The sequence below is a fragment of the Crassostrea angulata genome, chromosome 8 (assembly GCF_025612915.1).
Source record: "Crassostrea angulata isolate pt1a10 chromosome 8, ASM2561291v2, whole genome shotgun sequence".
NCBI classification, from domain to species: domain Eukaryota; kingdom Metazoa; phylum Mollusca; class Bivalvia; order Ostreida; family Ostreidae; genus Magallana; species Magallana angulata.
In genome coordinates, this window is record NC_069118.1 from 17,308,073 (window position 1) to 17,328,462 (window position 20,390).

General features: G+C 36.5%; 1 protein-coding gene across 6 annotated transcripts; it reads left to right on the top strand.

Moving 5' to 3' along the window:
- Positions 1 to 3,739: 3,739 nt before the first annotated feature.
- On the top strand, positions 3,740 to 19,631 carry LOC128159772 (uncharacterized). Of its 6 annotated transcripts, none has more exons than XM_052822964.1 (2): positions 3,740 to 4,092; positions 16,047 to 19,631. In XM_052822964.1, exon 2 carries the CDS (start codon positions 16,086 to 16,088, stop codon positions 19,317 to 19,319), a length of 3,234 nt encoding a protein of 1,077 aa, XP_052678924.1. In that variant the 5' UTR covers positions 3,740 to 4,092; positions 16,047 to 16,085; the 3' UTR covers positions 19,320 to 19,631. The 6 variants fall into 6 exon arrangements, with proteins under 6 accessions (XP_052678924.1, XP_052678927.1, XP_052678923.1 ...); XM_052822967.1 differs by lacking the exon at positions 3,740 to 4,092 and adding an exon at positions 8,003 to 8,102; XM_052822963.1 differs by lacking the exon at positions 3,740 to 4,092 and adding an exon at positions 9,906 to 10,116.
- The last annotated feature ends 759 nt before the right edge of the window (positions 19,632 to 20,390 follow it).

Sequence of the window (20,390 nt, forward strand, 5' to 3'; positions counted from 1 at the left end):
TGGTTAACGTTGCTATTGTGAATAAACCAAAGTATACATATTCTATGATTCCCGGTACTTGGAGGAGTTTAATTCAGTATAATCATTTTAGTATTTTATTTTTAATTAAATTGTCCTTATCAAAAATCTGTAATATAGAAAGACCTGAAACTGCAGTACATTTTGCTGAAACAACAATACCGGCTATTATGTATTTCCAACATTACATCTTTTCGTATAACTATGACGACAGGGTGTCTTAAAATCAGAAACGGTTTTAATCTGGTAAAGGAACTCAACTTAAAAAAATATATATATTGAAAAGATTAATAATTTTCGGCTAAATTGAAATATTGGTTTCAATCATACTTGTGTAAGGTAATACGCGCTTAAATTCCGATAATCGAATATTATTCTCGCGTTCCAACCATGTTACTGAGAATTCCGATGTATATTTGATAATAGAATTGCTTTTTTCTGCAAGGACCCTTCAGAGGACGCCAAAATTCCACACGATTGTTACCGTTGTCCGCGCTCGATTCGGAACGTGTAATGTACGACCATCAATTTCCTGCGCTGTCAAAAGAATATTGTCTGCTCACTTCATTTTCACGTACAGTACTTTAAGTCCGTTTGCTTTCAAGCTTTTCCTTCTATCCTGTTTGCCCAGCCATTGTTAATAAACCATCTATCTTTGCATTGTAGCACAGGTAGATTACATAGGAAAGAGTTACAAAGTATAAGGGAAATAAAACAAATATTTGAAGAGGAAAATGAACATTTAATCCCTCGCTTGTGTTTACAAAATCATTTTCTTCCCCCGTAACTTTCAAATTTTCTCGTATATTTTTTTTAAACCCAGCTTAGGAATGTATCATTTATCTCGTAAATTGAAAGGGGTATATCTCTAGAAAATTGAAATGGGGAAAATAGATATTTAAGCAGCTGTTAAGAATTTAATGGTTACCATGATATTCAGATATTCTGTTACCCTGACAATTTCTTTACAAAGTCTGGTAGGGCTGAAACCATGTCAATATTTGATTAAGATTTAAGGTTCATTGTAAGGTTTATACCTTGTACCTGTATATTTAAACACGCCTCTCACTAATTCTACAAAAATAGCCAAAACTTGTGCTCTTGGTTCAAACTAGAAACAAACATTTAGACACATTTGATCCAACTTTGCAAAACTTTTATCAAACAACTTCTGAATTTATGAAGGAGAAAATATCCCAATGATATTACCATGAGAATAAAACGGACCATTGGTAATTGTGATTCAATCAATTACTACTAAATTATTTTACACAGATTAACCTTATCAACAAACATCGGGTCTTTTTCTTTCATCTTGACATCAACTCAATGCTGTATTGATTGAAACGTTCTTTGAAGAATGATCCCTATATCTAATATGGAAGAAAGATTTAAATTTAATGAAAACGCTCGTGGGAAATTTTACCACTTTGAAGCAAAGGGTCACCTTTACATTTTTTCTCTTTAAAGAGTTATCTATTCTTCCATCATAAACATTGAAATACTATATGAAAATTAATGGGATAGAAACATAGGACCTTGCTCAATACACATTCGGTGGTGACGTCACAGAATGGCCCTAGGTGACCATGTATCATCCTATCCAAATGGACGTAAAAGATGACAAATTAATGCAGATTTTATAGAGATTATAGTACTTACTCACTCCTAGCTCAATAAAGCGTGACTTAATGGTTTTGTATATCAGGACCCTCATCATTTTTCAAACCATACTTCCCTATAAGCGTGTCCGTTTCAGTGCTACAAGTCAACGTCTGCTTCGAATTCGTGTCGAATTCTCGGGCGTCTCTGCGATTTGGAGAAATCAAGTTTCAAGTGCACCAGATGGTTTAAATATTATGGCTTCACTGGTGCAGAAGTTATAAATAAAGCACAAACATGGCTATTGTATACCCACAGTTTATCTAAATTTGATTTCACGAAAACCAGCTGCAATGGTTGGTTTTTACCTAAAAACGTCTTTTTACCACTGCAAATTGATAAAGTTGCATTGTAACAACAAGTGTAATTAAAAAATGGAAATGTCTGCCTCTGTAAAAATTAAATGTGTTTAGACTTTACCTTTTTTTGAAAAATGGACCGTTGAATTTATGAAATCATTATCAGTCTAAAAGTTCAGATCAAATCGTTCTTTGAAATAGGACACCCATAATCACGTATTTTATGCCAGATTACCTATAGATTAAAACCCAAACAAATGTTAACGCCATTTTGTGACATAGGATCCGGCAATCATAGCATCGATTTGAATTTAAAATATATTTGATAATTTATGAATCGGGCTCGTTAGTCCGGGGACAGCCGAATCTAGAAGAAATTGTACCCAGTGTCTGTTTCACCCTGGCACCCAAAACCGCACACTTCCACTGTGACGCACCTAGTCATAAAACATTTCTTTTTATATTTATCTCTTCTCTCTTTTTTCATTATGTACGAACAACCTTCCCTGCTTTTATCAATTTTGTGTATTTTATATGCAAATCAAAACTACTTGTTTCATTGGGGGAAGGTACAATTAAGTTACATTATGTTAAAATGACGGTTGCATACTGTATGTATTAAGGATAGGAGATAAAAATGTATTTGGGCTTTCTTAAAATGTTAAGAAATAAATTTTAAGTAACTGAAACAGAATTCTTTGAACAGTTTGAGTTCAAAAAAAAAAAAAAAAGGAAAAAAGCTGAAGTATACAAAGTATCTAGCATTGATAATTACTATCAATAATATACTATTATACTATAGTTGCCATTTTTTAAATCCAGTTTGTGTAATAATTTGGGATATTTTTATTAACGTTTATATCAAGTTCAATTTTTCAATAATTTGTTGTTATATTGTTGATTTCATATACAAGTACACTCAACAAGTATATTTAAAATTTACAATATGAATGATTTCCCGTGTAAGACCAGTGCCGATGAGTGGAATGGGGGTGGGTGATGGTGATTGGGGAGGGGGGGGGGTTGGATTTTAATGAATGAAAAATAACTCATACCTGTATGTTCAAATACATAACTGCAGTTGTGCTTTTAATGTTGATGTGAGAATAAATCTTGCAATTGTAATCAAACACATACCAAAATAAGTACATACATGTATGTATTAAATGTACGTAAATTTTTCAAATCGCATAAAACCACTGCTTAGAACACTACGTGAATCTACTTGGTGGTCTGTGCTACAGCCCTACCACAACTCGGCGACCGTTACCATACATCGTTGATAAATACATATAGATCTTTGATAGAATTTATTGGTCATTGATACGTGGGTAAAATGATACCAATTGCGTCAATATCTTACTTCACTTTCGAAGTCTTTAAAATTAAGGGTCAAATGTCTTCAGCGAGGTATAATGACGAGATGTCTGTACAAACGTTGGACAAAACATACAGCTGTGTATTCCATTTGGAAGGAAACAAGAACCCCATTGTCCTGTTCACCAGTTTCATTCTTAATTCCAATTTAGGTTTGTGGACCTTCCTATTACTTTTCTCCGACGGTCTTAATCACTTAGTTCTCGACAGAGGGCAATAAAACCTTCTACAGTTTCATTTCAATAAAGTTTACCTTCAATTTATTTCAATTGCAAATCTTTAAGTGGCCGTACGAGACATAGCCTTGGAAATAAAAACCCCAATTTAAAAACCTGGAAAAGATTATTGAAAGGTAAATCTGAGCGTCTCTCCCTCAATACTGCGCGGATAGGCCGCGAGAGGTTTCTCTCTATTAGGCGAGAAAGCTTTCGCTAATACCCCAACTTTAGATAAACAGAACACACCTTTTGGAACTATCTCTCGCGGACGAGCCAGGTATGAGATTTCAGTGAGGTCTTTGTTTGGGGGCAGAGAGAAGAAAAACCTTGTCTGAAGTCCCGGATCACTGCGTTTTTCTTCTTTGAGTTCGCTACATCGTACAACACCTTCCTAGTATTTGGTCCTTATGAATAGGTGTGCATTCAGACTGTGTTCATTTGCTCGATGACACGCTAAATTGCACATTAAACTGATAACTGTGAGCGCGATATCGCTTCATCATGGATCTAATTATTCGGTAAGCTCTTCATTTCATTTGTCTACTTACTTTTTATGTAGTTAATCAAAAGTTTCTATTTTCGTGAAGAATTTATGGATTTTAGCAAAACTTTAATCCTTGCACATTTCTCTGAATATCAGATATAAAATATTAAGACATCTGGAATATTTTATAGGCTTTCTAGGGGGTGTTGCGAATGTGCAGTACCGGGAAGCTTTAAATAGAAGTTGTGACAGCACATCAACTGTCACCGTGTCTAATCAATAGAGAAAATCAACTTCATTTTAACACTTTTAAATTGATTCTTTAAAAAGGCAAAAATAAACCAAAAAACCATCTCAACAGAAAGGGTCGACAACCGTTTAAAATGTTGCCAGTGGACTAAAGATAAAATGCTAAAATACGAAAGTGGTTGTTGACTGTGACTTTTCTTACAGTGTTGTAAAGATTTTTAAAAAAAATCTTTAAAAAGAAATGATTCCTTATAAACAGATGCATTTTAAAAGCAGAATACATGGCTGCGCATCGGAGCATTTCATGTGCCACGCTTGGCTTGCTACAGGGAGGTAGGGAGACACGGCGTGTGTTAAACTGTCTACTTTCGCGAAAGTTTACGAGTTTCCTATTTTGCATTGTTTGTCATTTTGATGGTAAAAAATGGGTATAATCTTGAAAATTTGTGGCGCATTCTTCTCTTAATTGACTTTCCACATGATGTTTGAGTATATGAAATACCAGTACTCGTGCAGAAATTTCCCGGTGATAAACAAAATTTCTTAGTTTTATTGTGCGTGGAGTATATATTTCACTCTCCATTGACGCTTGCTGGAGTGTGAATTTATACGAGGGAAAATTTGCAGTAAATCAAAAAGATTATAATTAGAAAATTATCAGTTCACTTTCAACAATAGCTGTACCTTGGTCTCTTACGACATTGTAATTTGTTATCATAATAAACTTTAATAGTTGGTTCATCATCCTAGCAGTAAAATATCTGTCTAATGTGATAAAAAAGGATAACCGGTCCCTGATTGCAAGGTACAGGTATGCAAGCATTGATATACATTTATATCAAGGAATGTTGAACACAGAGTGCGCATTAAGTGAAAGCAGGTTATGGTTTTTTGTCTGATAAAAAATACGTAAATATGAAAGTCGACAGTCCATTTTGTACAAAACAGTATTTATGGGCTACAAACCGGTCACTAATCTTTCATTAACACTGGTATAATTTTTTGGTAGAAATCTAAATTTAAGGAATGTTGCCCCCCTCAAGACTGTGCAATGCGTGCACGAAATGTATAAAATTATATATATTTATTGAGCTGATGTAACCAGTTATAGATAAAATTCGGGTGTCAACTCTGTTGTACCCGAATAACTTTAACTAAGGGACACAAAAAGTTCAGGAGGATGTAAAAGTGTAGGCGTCCTATATAAAAGAATACACTCTAACACAAAGTTCAATGTCCAATTTATCGGCATCAGGAAGGAGGTATTTGTTTGTATCGGATGGATTTCACAGCCTTTGTGGTGCGGTGTAACCTTATTACTCCGCATTGCGTGAGGTTTGACCCCACGGTCCACCTCACCCGAAGCATCAGAGAGTTTCCTATTTGTGTCATGTTGTTTCCTTGTGTCGTGTCAATGTGCATTTGCGTAAATTTTCTCTCGTGAAAAGTCTGACAGACAAAGAAATTGTTACATTTTTTTATTAAATCCGATCGGGTTCGGCGTTCTTTGTCACAGAATCTGTAACCTTTATTGGCCAAGTGCAAACACAAGGGTTTTTCATGTTACCATCACAGATGATAAAGATCTCTAGAAATGTATTCTTTTCATTTTTCAATGCGGTTGGTGGCTATGCCTGGTGGGTACCACGAGAACTATCTTTCGACAACCCTGGTATCTTTCAAATCTGTTTTGACTGATCAGAATTGTGTACCCTCGGGATTCATGTGTGAATTTGTCATTCCAAATGTTTTAAGGTCTTCGGTTTACTAAAGTAACTGATGAAGAGATACAGCTAATCAGTTCAACCAAAGCAGATGATATTTTTTTCCGATAAACATGTGTGAACAGCAAAAAAGTTTTCTTTGACATAGAGATCTCAAACTACATTACCATATGTTATTTTGACAGTTGTCTCTAACCTTAGCTGGAACATTCTCATACATTGGGCCCAATCCTTTCACAGAACTTGTAATTGCATATCAAATTTTTGCGTTGCTGCAATGTCTTTAGAACTTTTTTCGATCTCAACTAGAGTTTTCTTTAAAAGGATCTACATTTTTTTTAAATCGACCCATGTTTGAACAGGAGTAACAAGTTGATTTTTGCAACATCTTGTCTCAATATCGTGTAAATAATTCCCGTACCAGGGTCTTACTGAGAAAATTCATAGCGATAAAGTGGATCTGTGTAAAGGTATAAAACTGTGTAATCAGAAATAATTGATGAATTGGATATCTAATCTCCAATCCACCACTCTGATGAGGTCTGATTTATAGATAAGGCCCTAAAACTTGCATTCAAAACTCCAGAAAGAAAACTCAAAGCGCAGATTTTTGTGGTTTTTCTTGTTTCGAGTTCACAGAATACACCTTGATAAAACCTGAAGCAGGGCAAAAGAGGATAGATCTCCGAGTCAATATTTTTATCAGTTTAAGGGAGTCTGCCTAATTCGTGGGCAAACATAGCCATGTCAATTACAAAATTGCGCTTTCTGGGAGAAAGTCAGTCGAACAGGAATCTGCATGACGTCACCAGCAATGGCGTGTATGGTGTTACTGTGATCCGCTCTGACTGGGATTACCCTGGACACACGAATTTATGAAGAGGGTAAATAAATTAAAACCATAGGAAATCTGTCAATAGAGATCCATAATCAATTATCGGAGAAGGGGCCGATGTCGATTCTTTTTTTTTATTTTAAAGTATGCAAAGAGTGAGCTCTTGCCAAAATAAAATAAAACATTCAGACAGCTATAAACAGTTCAGACAACCACAATCTGTAAATCTAAAAACGTGGGCTGTTTTTATTTTTCTTGCGATGATTAACATAAAAAAGTGCGCAATAATTTCACCTGATCAAAAAACGAGAAGTTTTTTTTTTTATGGTCTTTTTTTTTTTTTAATTTCATCATTATTGCGACCTTCTATTCTTGTACAAGTTATTTGAATATATGTAGAAGTTTTGAGTGCATGTATGAATGTGATATTAAAGATTTAATTCGTTTTGGAATCAACTACAACAAAGACAGATGAAACTTACGTTTTTCTGTCCTTTTTTTCTATTGATCTGTTCAACCCAAATTTATTTTACATTTCAAAACATAGGTGTATTTTTTGTTCTCGACTTGTTTTTTTCACAAAAGTTATGATATGTTTTCTTATAATAAGACTTGTCACTTTTATAACACGACTATGAGTTTTTGTGAAACATTCACCCCTAAGAAACAGTCTGAACATCTGTAACATGAAGACCCATAAAAACAATACATTAATCATCCAATCCACTTCAGGAAACAATTTCAAGTGTCTACTTCAATTTCAATCTCTAAAAGTTAATATCCGTAAAAAATAAAATAAATAAAACAGGTGTTTGCGGCCCATCAATCATGTTTTAAAACAAAACATGCCTAGTATAAGAAAAACAAACTTAAAACCTTCGGATAAAATACTAATGTGGCCCAAATAGCCTTAAGGTAGTGTTTTAGTCAGAGCTGGTCAAGATGGCCAAAACGGGATGACAGGTCCGGGAGCGTTCGATTCTACTGACAGTAGATCCATCAATCAGGGGTCAGCCAGATTGTCAAATCGACCGCAGCCTGTGTCACACGTCTCGTGCCTAATTAATAATAATCCTAGTAAGTATGCATGAAAAATCAATCGACCTCGTGCACTGGAGCTGTTAATTACATCAGTGGGCCTATGAATAAGACTATTGTCATTCGAGGAAGTTTGTTTCTGGTGACAGGAGCGGTGTGAACTTGACTCTTTTCTTGTCTGTGTATAGGAATCTCAAGGTAAATTGTGGAAATTAATATCATTGTTGATAAAAGGCAAAGTACAAAGGGGAAAAGAGGTCTGATGAAAATAGTTTATTATGTTATATTAGAAGTCCAGCGACTGATAGTATTTTTCTTTGTGCTGCATATGAATTGTTCGGTTTGGCAAAGAGCCTTCAAAAGAGCTACTTGTTACCTTCTCAATTGTTAATGTATTTATTGTCTCCGTATGTGATAAAAGTCCTGCGTGTTTTTACATTTGGCTGCACTTTAACACTCTCATTCATTACTAACGTATGCAAAACTCTTGAGTATCAGACAAAATAACGAGGAAAACGAATTATAAGTGCGGAGCCAAATTATGGAAATTTTGAAAAAGGAATCCTACTCAAAACTTCAATAAGTCTAGCTTGGTTGACCCTGTGTAGACATCATAAAATAGAAAAATCAAACGCAGTCACGAACTATTACTTCTCTCTAAACCCCTCACAAGATTTAGAGCTGTTTTCATTATCAAATCCCATTCATGGTCTCGTCTTTTCAAATCTTTTATCAGACTTGTCAAAACAGAATGAAAATCTCCCATTTTGAGCGGATTCGTAATCCTTCATAAAATTCGCAATCTACATTTTCATTTTCATAGGCGATTATACCTTCTCAATACATGTGATTTACATATGGACGAATATTTGTTTAATTAACAACCTGTCCCAAGTTCTACCTGATACACGATTTCAATTTTACTTTATGTGCGGTTTGGTTCTCTATTGTGATATCTTGTGTCTCAACCAGGGACAACTTAATAAGATATCCAAACATCCCCGGGTGGTGTTTATGAACCGAAGTCTTTAAAACGCTTATTGACACGGCAAATATTCCTTGTCAACATTTTACTTTTAGGATAACTCGATTATGATTCTGGCAAAGTCACGTGACATGGTTCCATTGAATAGTGTTGTCTTTTAGTGTAACGAGCCCTCTTTCTTTTGGTGTTTGGATTCAGAATCAATTGAATTAGATACATGTACATGGGCTAGATAAATATTGTTAATTAAAGCAGGAGTAACAAATTGTATTTGCCTTTTACCAGCTTTTCATGCCCACGAGTGTCAATTTACAGACAGACTGCAGTATTAGAAAAGAACAATTTGAAAATGTTTCTTTTCACAAACCTTGCCTTGAATCAATATGACACTTTGTGTATACAGTCGTTAATGAACCAATTCACCCACCTGCGTGCTTCGTGCAATACTGTAACAGCGTGATTATATGCTGTTCAGTTTTCTTTTAATGATGTACACGAAGCGTTTAAAGGTTTTTAAAAAGAAAATATAACTAATTTTGTGTCAAGAAAAAATTTCTTTATTTAGAATATTTTATTTCTACAAGTCACAAGTTTGTTTAGGTTCTTCTTCTTTTTTTCTTTTCTTTTTTTTGAACTATTTTTTTTTTCATTTTTATATATATATATATATACATCTTTTCTTTCTTTAAACATATATTACATTTAAGGAAATTAAGCAACTTTTCCTCCCTCGTGATTTTATTCTTTTCACGAGCTACTCCTTATATTATGCAAATGTGTTATATTTATATATAAATCACCCACAAATACAATAATTCTGTCTAACACTCCAATCGTTTTCGGGGTCTTTATGTTTTAATTTTAGTTCCAATGAACTCCTTTTTTATCTCTTTGATGAACCTCAGTGTAGCGAGGCCCCCGTGTCATTGTTTGGGATAATGCTACGCACTCAAGCACGACACTGAGCGATACCTATCTTTGTGTTGCGCTAAGGTGCCTGACTCTATATGCAGAAGTCGGTCCGTCGTAGGCGAGGGCTTCATTCTTCACTAACAGTTCAAGAGATTAGGACGTGTTAGCTTCTTATCCGCACCGAAGAAGGGACAAAAATCTACTTTTTTATGTCTTGGAAGTAGTGAAGAAAATATGCTTTGATATTGGATGTTTTACCGAGTTTTGGGGGAATTTTCGGATTAAATTTTATCATGGAGATAGTTTTTCAAACAGGTAGGTTGCGACAAGGTGTGCTTTTTTTGGTGTCCTATTTAGTTTCAGGTACAGATTTCAAGGGAATATACCTGCTGACGGGTTAAGGTAGCTCATAAATTTTTATTTCCATTTTAATGTCTTAAAAGGAACTTTTTTCGGTGTGAACTGTATTTTTTAATGCACAGACAAATTTACTTTGAATAAAATGAATTTCATATATATGTTTAAAGTATGTTTTTCTAACTAAATACAAAGTAACACTGTTGTTTAGAAGATAGTTAACCTTTGTTCAAATTATTCATTCGTACCTGTTGATATACATAAAAAAGTGTTTTATACACCCCATTAATCATGAAGATGAATGTATATGCAGATAAATATGCACAGAATACAAGAAAGGGGGATATGGAAAAAAAGACAGAGCCCTTGGTGTGTGTGATTACCGGGGTTTGGTATTTATACGGGGGGTTCGTTATAAGTCACTGGGATGACCAGAAAGGCAGGTGATGGTCATTTATCAAGTGTATCCACACATACTTCCGCCGCCTCAACTCACAATTGGGCAATAAATGTTCGGATTGTTTTCCAATAAATTGACTTCCTATTTCAATAGGGCAATAAAACTTTATAATTGTAGTCTCTATGCTAGTCATTTCACAGATTTGATGGTTGCTTCTGTGTACATATGACACGGTCGACCCGCGGCGCTATTGTTGCTAAACTCTTATCGATATACCAATCTAATTAAGATATAAACCCATTATTGAAACTCGATCTAAACAAATTGGCGGTAGCATGAAACAACACATGTATACCGAGTTACTTGAATTTCTGTTTAAGCAAATTTGCCATATTAATTACCTTAAACTCATGAATATTTATAAGCATATGTATTGCCTTTGAGAAAAAAGGAAGCAGAAGAAAGACAAAAAACAGCATAACATTAATTTTTATTTTATCATATTTTTTAAAAATAAATTTGAATTAACTATTTTCATGCCTGATATTTGTGATAAACAAAGACAGAATTGCCCCTCTAAAACTAAAAAAATTAAAACTTTTATGATAACTGAACACCTCATAAAAAGTAATCCATCTTTTGAACAAAATATAAAAAGCTAATATTATTTAATATCATAAAAAATGATCTCGCACGTGTTGTAATTGGAGCATGGCGTTGTATTCAATCTATTAATTACCCGTAGAGTTGATTTTAATAGAGATGGTCTACAAGATAGAATTCATCGACAACTGATAGGGATTTAATCAATCGATATTTTACCTTTTTAGATAAATAATATCACATTGGTTATTTAATAAATCACTGTATATTATCGATTTTTTATTATCACGACAAGGAATTTGACACAAAGTGTTAAAGTTAACAGGTTCATGACAAAAACGCTCTCTTTTGTGAGGAGGTATAGTTATGGTCTGTATAACTATTCATTTTTCTCTATAAAAGGGTACATAGGTATGTAGACGGCTAAATCGGCAATTAGTCGGTAATTTCAGACCAATGATAGTGCTCGCGATTCGATTTTTGACAAAAATTACCCGCGTATCTCTCTGATATTAAGAAATATCTTTTCGATCAAAGTTTACATAATCCCACGACAAAAGAATTTAGAAGAGCGGGTCGATTCAATACCCCCACTCTATTAAATGATAAATTGATATCTCAATGGTGGGGATTCGGTTCGCAGTTCTAAAAGGAACACGGTAAAAAATGTGTCTCGTTATGCAGGGCCAATTATGTTCTGATATTTCAGACGTACAATAAAAAATACATTTTTAAAACTACGAATAGCTGTTTCAAAAGAAAATTACACACTCGAACTGGAAATTAGAAAAAAGTGCCCATTTTATTACAGAAAATGTCGACGGGTAGCAAAAGGGTTTTTCATAAAGAGAGAAATACAAGGCGTGGGTTTTAAATGATGTTGATAGGGGATCTTTTACCCCTATATCAAATGCATAAGACACTTCCAGGTGAAGGAATAAGTACATTTTTGTGGTTTAACGACCAAGAGAAAGTTTTCAGTGCAAACATCAGTAGGGGTCGTTCTATTGTCCGCACAGAAGGGCACAGGACCATTATGAAATATTACACAGGATTTGTGTTTACTTGGGAGTTAGGATCTCGCGTTTGGTCCACAGACTGTGTGTCTAAATGAACTGTGTCACCTTTCTCTTCTACAAACGATAAACAATCACAGGTAGAAATTTGACCGGATCATTTTCTCTCATGGTATTCATATTTTTTTACCGCTTGCATCTGTTTTGCACCTGTTCAGTAAACCGAACGCAGCGCATGTACGAGAGCTCTGGATTAGTTATTTTACCTTATAAGAGGACTTTAGAAGAGAAAAAAATGTTACAGAATATCTTGTAAGTAAGCTTACTTACAACTTGTTAATGCAGATGATTTTTGTATTCAAGTCTTCGGGGTTCTGGTCCGTGTAATACGAATACATTTAAGTTTAGCTACTGGTTTTCTGAAAATCAAGGTTATTATACCAGTATCGACTTTAAATTGATATAAAAATTTGATCGTTTTGATTTAGATATATTACCATTAATTAACTGTTTATCTCATATAAAATTGTATTTACAAAACCAAAATTAATTTTCTTCCGATTGAACGATATGAGATACCCAAAAATTAAAATGTTAAAAAATATACGTAAGCGTTTAAAATTTCGAATTCCGATCAATGTCAAACTTTGATAGAAGAATCTAAATGTTAAAAGAGCCGTGAAGGCCTATATATCTAAAGGTTATTGTGGGTTAAGGGTGGGTAAGGAGGACCAAACATTGCAAAATAAGCCGCTTTCAAGGCTATTCAGCAAGAGCTGGTTTCGAAGACGTAATCATTCCCCGTATATTAACTTATTCTTGTATCTTCTTCATTATCATGTTCTACATCTTTTGTTATCGTTGTGATTGCCAAATGAGATTCCTAGTCACTCATTAGATTAGATATACTGCTGTATTGTCGAATTGACTTCCCCTTGTACCGTGAAAGTTCTATAATTATTATGTCCAAGACCCCAATAAACAGTTTTAATTTAACACAAATTTTTATGTGTTTATTTAATTGTTTGAAACATTATATGGTTGTTAAGGGACAGAGATATGCTAAACGCCCATAGAAGATATAGTTTACTGGAGATAAAAGAAAGCGAAACCTCTTTATATTCTAGCTAATTATTTCCAAAACGAGCCAAACAATGTGTCGCAAGCGCCATATTGGACCAAGTTTGAATAAGGGGACAATTTTAACTGAGGGAGATTTCACGCTAAATCACGCTCGGTTGCTCTTGTGATATCGCCATTTTGGTGACGATAATGTGAAGACATCCTTTGTTCGCAGAAATTTAAAGAAAAAAATCTTTCTCCTTTTGTGCCGTCTGTGTTATGTGGGTTTTTTTTTTTTATTTGAAAAGGGTTTTTTTGTATATATTTGAGGGAAATTATTATCAGTCGCACATCAAACATATTATGTTTATCCTCTTTCAAAGACGGTGACACCCTGGGTTTAGTATGAAAAAAATCTTAATCCAATGATAATTCCTTTTCTATCAAAATTGAAGGAGTTTGTAATCTAAAACTAGTCAAAGATGTATGCAATGTTTACCTCAAAAATGTCGTTTGACTAGAAACTAAAGTAAATAAAGCACTTTAATTCTAATGATAATGAAGAGCTTTGTTATAAGTTATTCCCTTTATCTCTATCAAAGAATATTTGATGAATTGCAATCAGCCCCCTTTCTTTCACCATCAGTATGTATTTTTACCTATCTATCCAAATTCAGGCCTCTTTTTACGCCAAAAGTGAAACGCAATTGTGCTTCCATCCCACTTCTAGGCCGTTGTGGCTTTGAAATGTCTTGCAAAACTTGTTTCAGTGTGAATTTCTTTAATTTAAGTCTCCGAAGTACTAGACTAAGTACATGTATGCGATGTTTATATCGTCTTATTTATTTTTCGTTTGTTGGAAAGACGTCACATTTGGTGTCAAGGGCTTTTCTTCTACATGTCTATTTAGAGATCCTTATAAAACTGTTTAATCTCTGTACCAATGTCGTGGATTAAGAACGCTGCAAGGAAGGCTCTCCCCATGTAAACACAGGACCCGGCCCGAATTTTGTTGGGTTTAAATTGCGTCTTTTGAAGTATAATTGTGACTAAATTAATCAGCTATTCGCCAGCCCACGGACTACCACCCATACAAAGAAATTCAATTTTCTGTCGAACATCTTCGATTTTGAAATCAGTTTGATTTGGTAAGATTAAATTGTTCTTGTTTGCTTAACATCTCAAGCCCGTTTTAGATTAAAATCAACAAAGATGGTCTCTGTGTCCCAAATCTTATCGCTGTATAAAACAAAATCCTATATAATAGCAAAGACGCATGCATTGAGACAGTTTCGGTGCGTATTATACAGAACTAAAGTTACTTGGCCAGACACATCAATCATCAGTAAAATTTCATCATTAATGTTTTAATGTCTTTTTATGTCTTTTTTATTTACTCCCCATCGATTAAAGTCCAATAAATCTAAAACCTTCCACTTTGGTCTTCTTTTGTTACAAAGTAACGAAATTGTAACAAATTATGAAAAAAAAGATGTGTTTTCTTCATTTGGAAGGCACCAGTATACCTGTTTTTATACATGTACCCATTAAAACCTGTATGTTTGTAAGAAATAGCAAAATAAAACCCCATGCAAGCTCTTCCAACCTTGATTTACGATCTAGTACTTCAAATATTTTTGTGATTATTTTGAGTTCGTTCAAAACAAATACATGTAACATAGGCGTCGGAACCGGGGGGGGGGGGGGGGGGGGGCTAGGGGGGGGCTTAGCCCCCCCCCCCCCACTTTTTTTGCAAATTTATACCTAACCATTAGAAACATAGCATGATAGAGGGTTCAGCCCCCCCCCCCCACACTTTTTCTCGCAGGAAAGATTATTGTTCCTAAATTTACCTTGAAAGATTGAAAAGTTGGATTCAGAAGCATACTAACCCTAACCCCCCCCCCCCCCCCCCCCCCCCCCCCACGGATTAGGATTTCCATGATATTGGGAATTACTTTTTTCTCAATATTTCTGAGGATTAGTCTAGCCCCGCCACTTTCAACTTGCTTCCGACGCCTATGTGTAAGCCATGGACAAATGTGTAGAATACAGTTGGTCTTATTGTACAAGTTGCACTATTGGGACGCAAGGGAGTGGTGCAAGACAATTACAACAGCCGGCATATAAACTCAGCTGTGGTGCATCTCATATAACCAAAAATTAATAACTCTGTAAAAATTATGACTCATGTGTCATTTAAATAAACAAAAACATCTGGACCCCTCTTCGATTGGTGAGCTATACAGGTATTGTTATAGTATACATACCTGCTAAAGGTGTATTGACTGAACACTGAATGGCTATGAGATCATCCCTTTGTACAAGATGTTATACGTTTGTTTTAAATCTTTGGCTCTAAGTGCTTTATTAAATACACAGCCATAACTGAACCCAATCGGCGGAAAATCTGTAGGGGAAATATTTCTATCTGTTGAATCTGCTGTTTGAATTTTTAACTTATGCATCATACTTTGAGATTTAAACTAGATTTTGTAGTAGCTTCTCGTATATGTAGTTACTCATTCGGTAACATGGTGTTTTATACCCGATTGTTTGATAATGCGGCCTATAAAGTACTGGGTCGTGTGAAGTCATCATTTACTTAATGCAAGTTTCTTTTGATGTCCGTTATAAAAATCGTTGATGATAGTGGAAAGGAAATGTTGTTGTTGTAATAGTTGATGATGATGACGATGATGATGATGATGATGATGATGATGATGATTTGCTAAAATAACGATGATGAAAATGACGATGACGATAGTTCTAATGATACTTATGATGATTTTTTCCTCTATTTACAGCAGGACTTGCGAACCTCCAGCCGTGGCCTGTCCCATCAGATGTGGTTACTGTATGTGACTTTTGAAGACCTGCTGTGCCTTCGACACCCGAGCTTATCCTGTCATCTGCTGTCTACCCGGGTCAATGTTGATGAATTTCTGATGCCTGCTCGTTTGATTTCTAACACTACGACTGGCATTACCTCCTTAAAACCTGATCTCGAATATCGAAGATCTGCTGGGAATCGAACAAAAAACGTTACAAGTGTATCTTCACAGGGGATCGCCGTTCAGGGAGACAATTGTGAAACCAATTGGGAGCACATTCACGCGCTAAAGAAAACAATTGACAGCGATTGGTTCACCGATAAGAAGCGAGAAGACAATATTTCAACTTCTTATCCGATCTCAAACAGACAGAGTCTTGAAAGCAGTGATAGGGATCTAAATGGGAGAACAATACACCAAACCAACTGTTCGGCTCGTTTAAACACCATGGCCTTAAGTCGTGTTCAACAGAGCAGCCGTGTACGCGAAACAATGAGAGATTACAGTGCTGACCAAGTCGCAAAAAATAAACCCAAGTGCTTTAAATATCCTAATCCTCGCCGGGATAAATCTAGCACTTCAGCTGACGTTTCCCAACATGGATTTCCGCCTCGGACTAACGGCTGTGTCTCTCGGTCAAATCAGATCAACCATCCGGACAATAGGCGGACAACCCGCGCTAATCCGGATTTAGGCATTACGGGTTCGTATTCGCAGTCCCCTGATGGATTGTTTGCAAATAATAACCGTGTGGGCAGCGAACAAAGACTAACACAGCGTAACTTAACTGAGAAAAACACGCGATCTCAACCAAGACCCTCCACTCATGAAAAGGCGATGCAAGAGAACAAGTGTAGAGGGAACCGAACCCAGTGTTGGGTGGAGGAGGAGAACTTTCGCCCTCCACCGAAAGAAAAAAGAATTCTTGGCAGGCAGGCGGAGAGAATGCTGCTGAAAAAGAGAGAGGGACAAGCTGTGAAATGTTCAAAAGATGTTTCTAATGTTAGGAGTACTGCTATCAGACCGACAGAGCTATTCGCGTCAAGGGGTAAAAGTGCTGGGGAATTAAAACGCTCTGCCGGACCTCCCACCCCGAGGAGTGAAACTGCCACTACACCGGACAGCTCCCGGAGGCCTAAGAAACTATGTGTTTTTCAACCCAAACAGTCTGAAGCTACCCCGGTTGTTAGTCCGGATTCTGGATTGGATCATACAATTCTCTCGGATTCTTTCGACCATGTGCTGTCTATTGAAGCGCAGTTTGACGATCCAGTGCAACAAAACGAAATGGTGCGTTCGAATTCCACAGACTCGTCACCCGTCACAATATCAAGCGGATACGAAAGTGATTCTATTCAGACTTGTGAGGCGGAGATTGACAAAATATTCGTGAACAATAAATCAAGGATAGGGAATATTACCAACGTATCGTCCGTCACGGCTTTTCCCAATCCCTCGTTACACGCTAGTGCAATGGACCTTTCGTCCACCATTTTTCAATCCGTCCCCCTCCCATTAGGTGCTGATCCTGGTTCTGAGAAGTTAAACCAGTCATTTGTTAGTTCAGTGTCGCGAACTCCAGAAAAGCCTACTGGAGTTCTAGACCGGTCTTTCCAAATCCCAGACAAGTCTTCGGTTAGAAATATCCGAGCCACAGAAACTGATTTTAATTCGTTACCAATTTTCCCTCGTGGTCAAAACGAACCTACTGCGGCTCGATTCTCTCCTGTTCAGCGAAATAACCACAAACTTACAAAAGTGGCGAGGTCTATGTTTGAAATTATTAACGATTTGCAAGAGGAAGAAAATTTAAAAGCCAATGCTAATAACAAAAAGAAGTGCAAGAAAGTCAAACGTGCGGACCCAATTCGATCTGAAAATGCCAGTGTCATCAAAAACAATTTTCAAAGAGGTTCAGCGGAATCACTGAACGAAAGCAGATTGTGTATTTCGGAGGAATCTATTAGTAGCAGGGATAAAATAGACGCCTCTCGGGGTGTTAATGCGAAATCCGATTGTGTCCCCGTTCATACCCCCGGCGTTAAAAGTGAGCCTATTGTAAATGAGAATAATGAGGACGTTCAATCAGAACGCCACACAGATACCTTGTTACAGTTGCCCCCAACAATTGAGTGTCAATCTCCCTTGAGCAGCAATAATAGCTCAATCCGGGAGTCTTCCAGCCACCCGGTGTCTTCAAGTGTTTTCGTTTCGCGAGCACCTTGTACAGTAAACAAGGCGGAGATTCAAGATCCTATTCCAAAAGCCTCCTTTGCGCAGCAGGAGAGAACCAACGACCTTTCACCCCAGGTCCAGCCCGGCACTTTAGTTGTCAAGTGTTTACGCAGGCCATTAGGCGCGCACAGTTCAGACTTTCGAGCTAACGACCTCCCACATTCGTCTTCTGCATGTTTCTATGAAGAATACGAAGGATCTCCGAGTGTTCAGCCGTCGACATCTGGTCATCAGCAAGTTCCACCTGCTGAATTTTCGCATTTCCATTTCCAATCTCCTCCATCTGTGGTCAACCACAATGTTCCTCATCCAGATTCAGGACGCCTGATTGTATTCGACAATGGGGTCACGCCGTATGCCACAGCCCGAATTCCCGGATGTTGCACCCCAAAACGGGACGAAAAACTGGACGATCATGTTTATGAAACGATTCCAGGTGATGAGTTTCTCTATGAGGAACTTATGCGCATGCGTGCGATGGGATTACTTTCAAAACGGTTACGTAAGGTTCCCGATATGCCCGGACATTTTATACCATACGAAGCACCCGAGCTTCCAGCCCGCAATATGAACAATACACCCCGTCGAAACGACCAGTTTGTTGTCCTGAGGGAAGCGCGTCAGAACCCAGCAATCCATACTCCGCCCCCTCCCTGGCGATCTGTGGAACACGTTCGTAATGGCTCCACGTCGTGGGACGGGTATTCCTACCCCTATAACGAGGGCCCACCTAGATACTTCACGAAATGGACGCCCAGTGACCTCCTTAGTTATGTGGACGGGATCAGACAGCCAGCGCCAAAGAGGAGGGAGAACTTTTACCTTCTGCTGAACAATAAACAGAAGCGCGCCGATTTCTCAGAATCCCTTGAAATCGAAACTAAGCTAAAAAATATGGGACTTCTTTGGGGTGATCGAACCCCTAACCATGGACCCGAGTCTGAAAGAGCGCCCTCTATCGAGATGTCAGGGGATTCTGGACAAACGTTTTTGCAATCAACATACGTATAGAATAGTACTGTGTGTTACAATCATTTGTTTTTGTGCCATAAAAAGACAACAACTAAACATCAAGTGCAAAAAAGTAGTGCTACAGTCATCTGTTGATCATATATTTATATTTTATACCTTTCTGTTATTTTACTTTGCAAATCCAATTCACCAATTAATGAGAAGGAATTTTTGATGTTAATTATATACTGTAACACTGCCCTTCAGACAAAAAATCCATGATTTTCCTTGCTGTGTAGTTTCATCCATGATGGAATAATGCAATATTCTTTATTTTTTTTTACTTTTATAATAAAGAGAAATCAATTATAATCTGCGAGTTCCTTTTTAAAGCGCTAAGCATAGCTCAGCGCTTTATTGTTGTTAGACTTCTATTTCCGGTGCAAGGAATAACTGCCCTCTATGAGCAGAAATATACATCATTTAAACTGGTAAGAGGAATAGGGAACCAGTTATCTGGGTGACGGAAATGGCCGAGTAGATAGTGATACGATTGGTTTGCGGGGCTTACGTACATCAGCACGGGATGCTACGCAGTGATGAAAAAATATATAGTGCGTATTCAGAAGCTAAAATATAGAAAACATAAAATCGATTCTTTGCAAGAAAATTTCAAAAACTGTGATAAATAACTGTTCAAAAGGTATAATTTGTGATTTTAACATATCTTTTTTCAGGCAAGTATCCATATACAAGTCTTGTTCAGCTTTAATTCACATCATCTTCAGAAAGTAACATATATTTAAAGAAATCTGGCCTTCAATACTTTAAATTGATATTCATTAAACATAAACCAAAATTTCAATAAGGCTCATTTCCGCCTACGCTTGCACACAGTAAATTTTCTTAGAACCAAGCTGGGTTAGCGCTTTTCAGTACTTTCAGTACTTTGATTTTTTACTGAATCAAACATACATTTACAAGAGATGGTACTAAAGTATTTAATAAACTCACTGCATAGCAATGTGTTGTGTGACTATCAATAAGAATTCCGACAACTACCGCATGTTCTGTTGAATAAATTGAAATCAACCAGATCAAGTAATCATCAAAAACAGTAAAACACGGTTA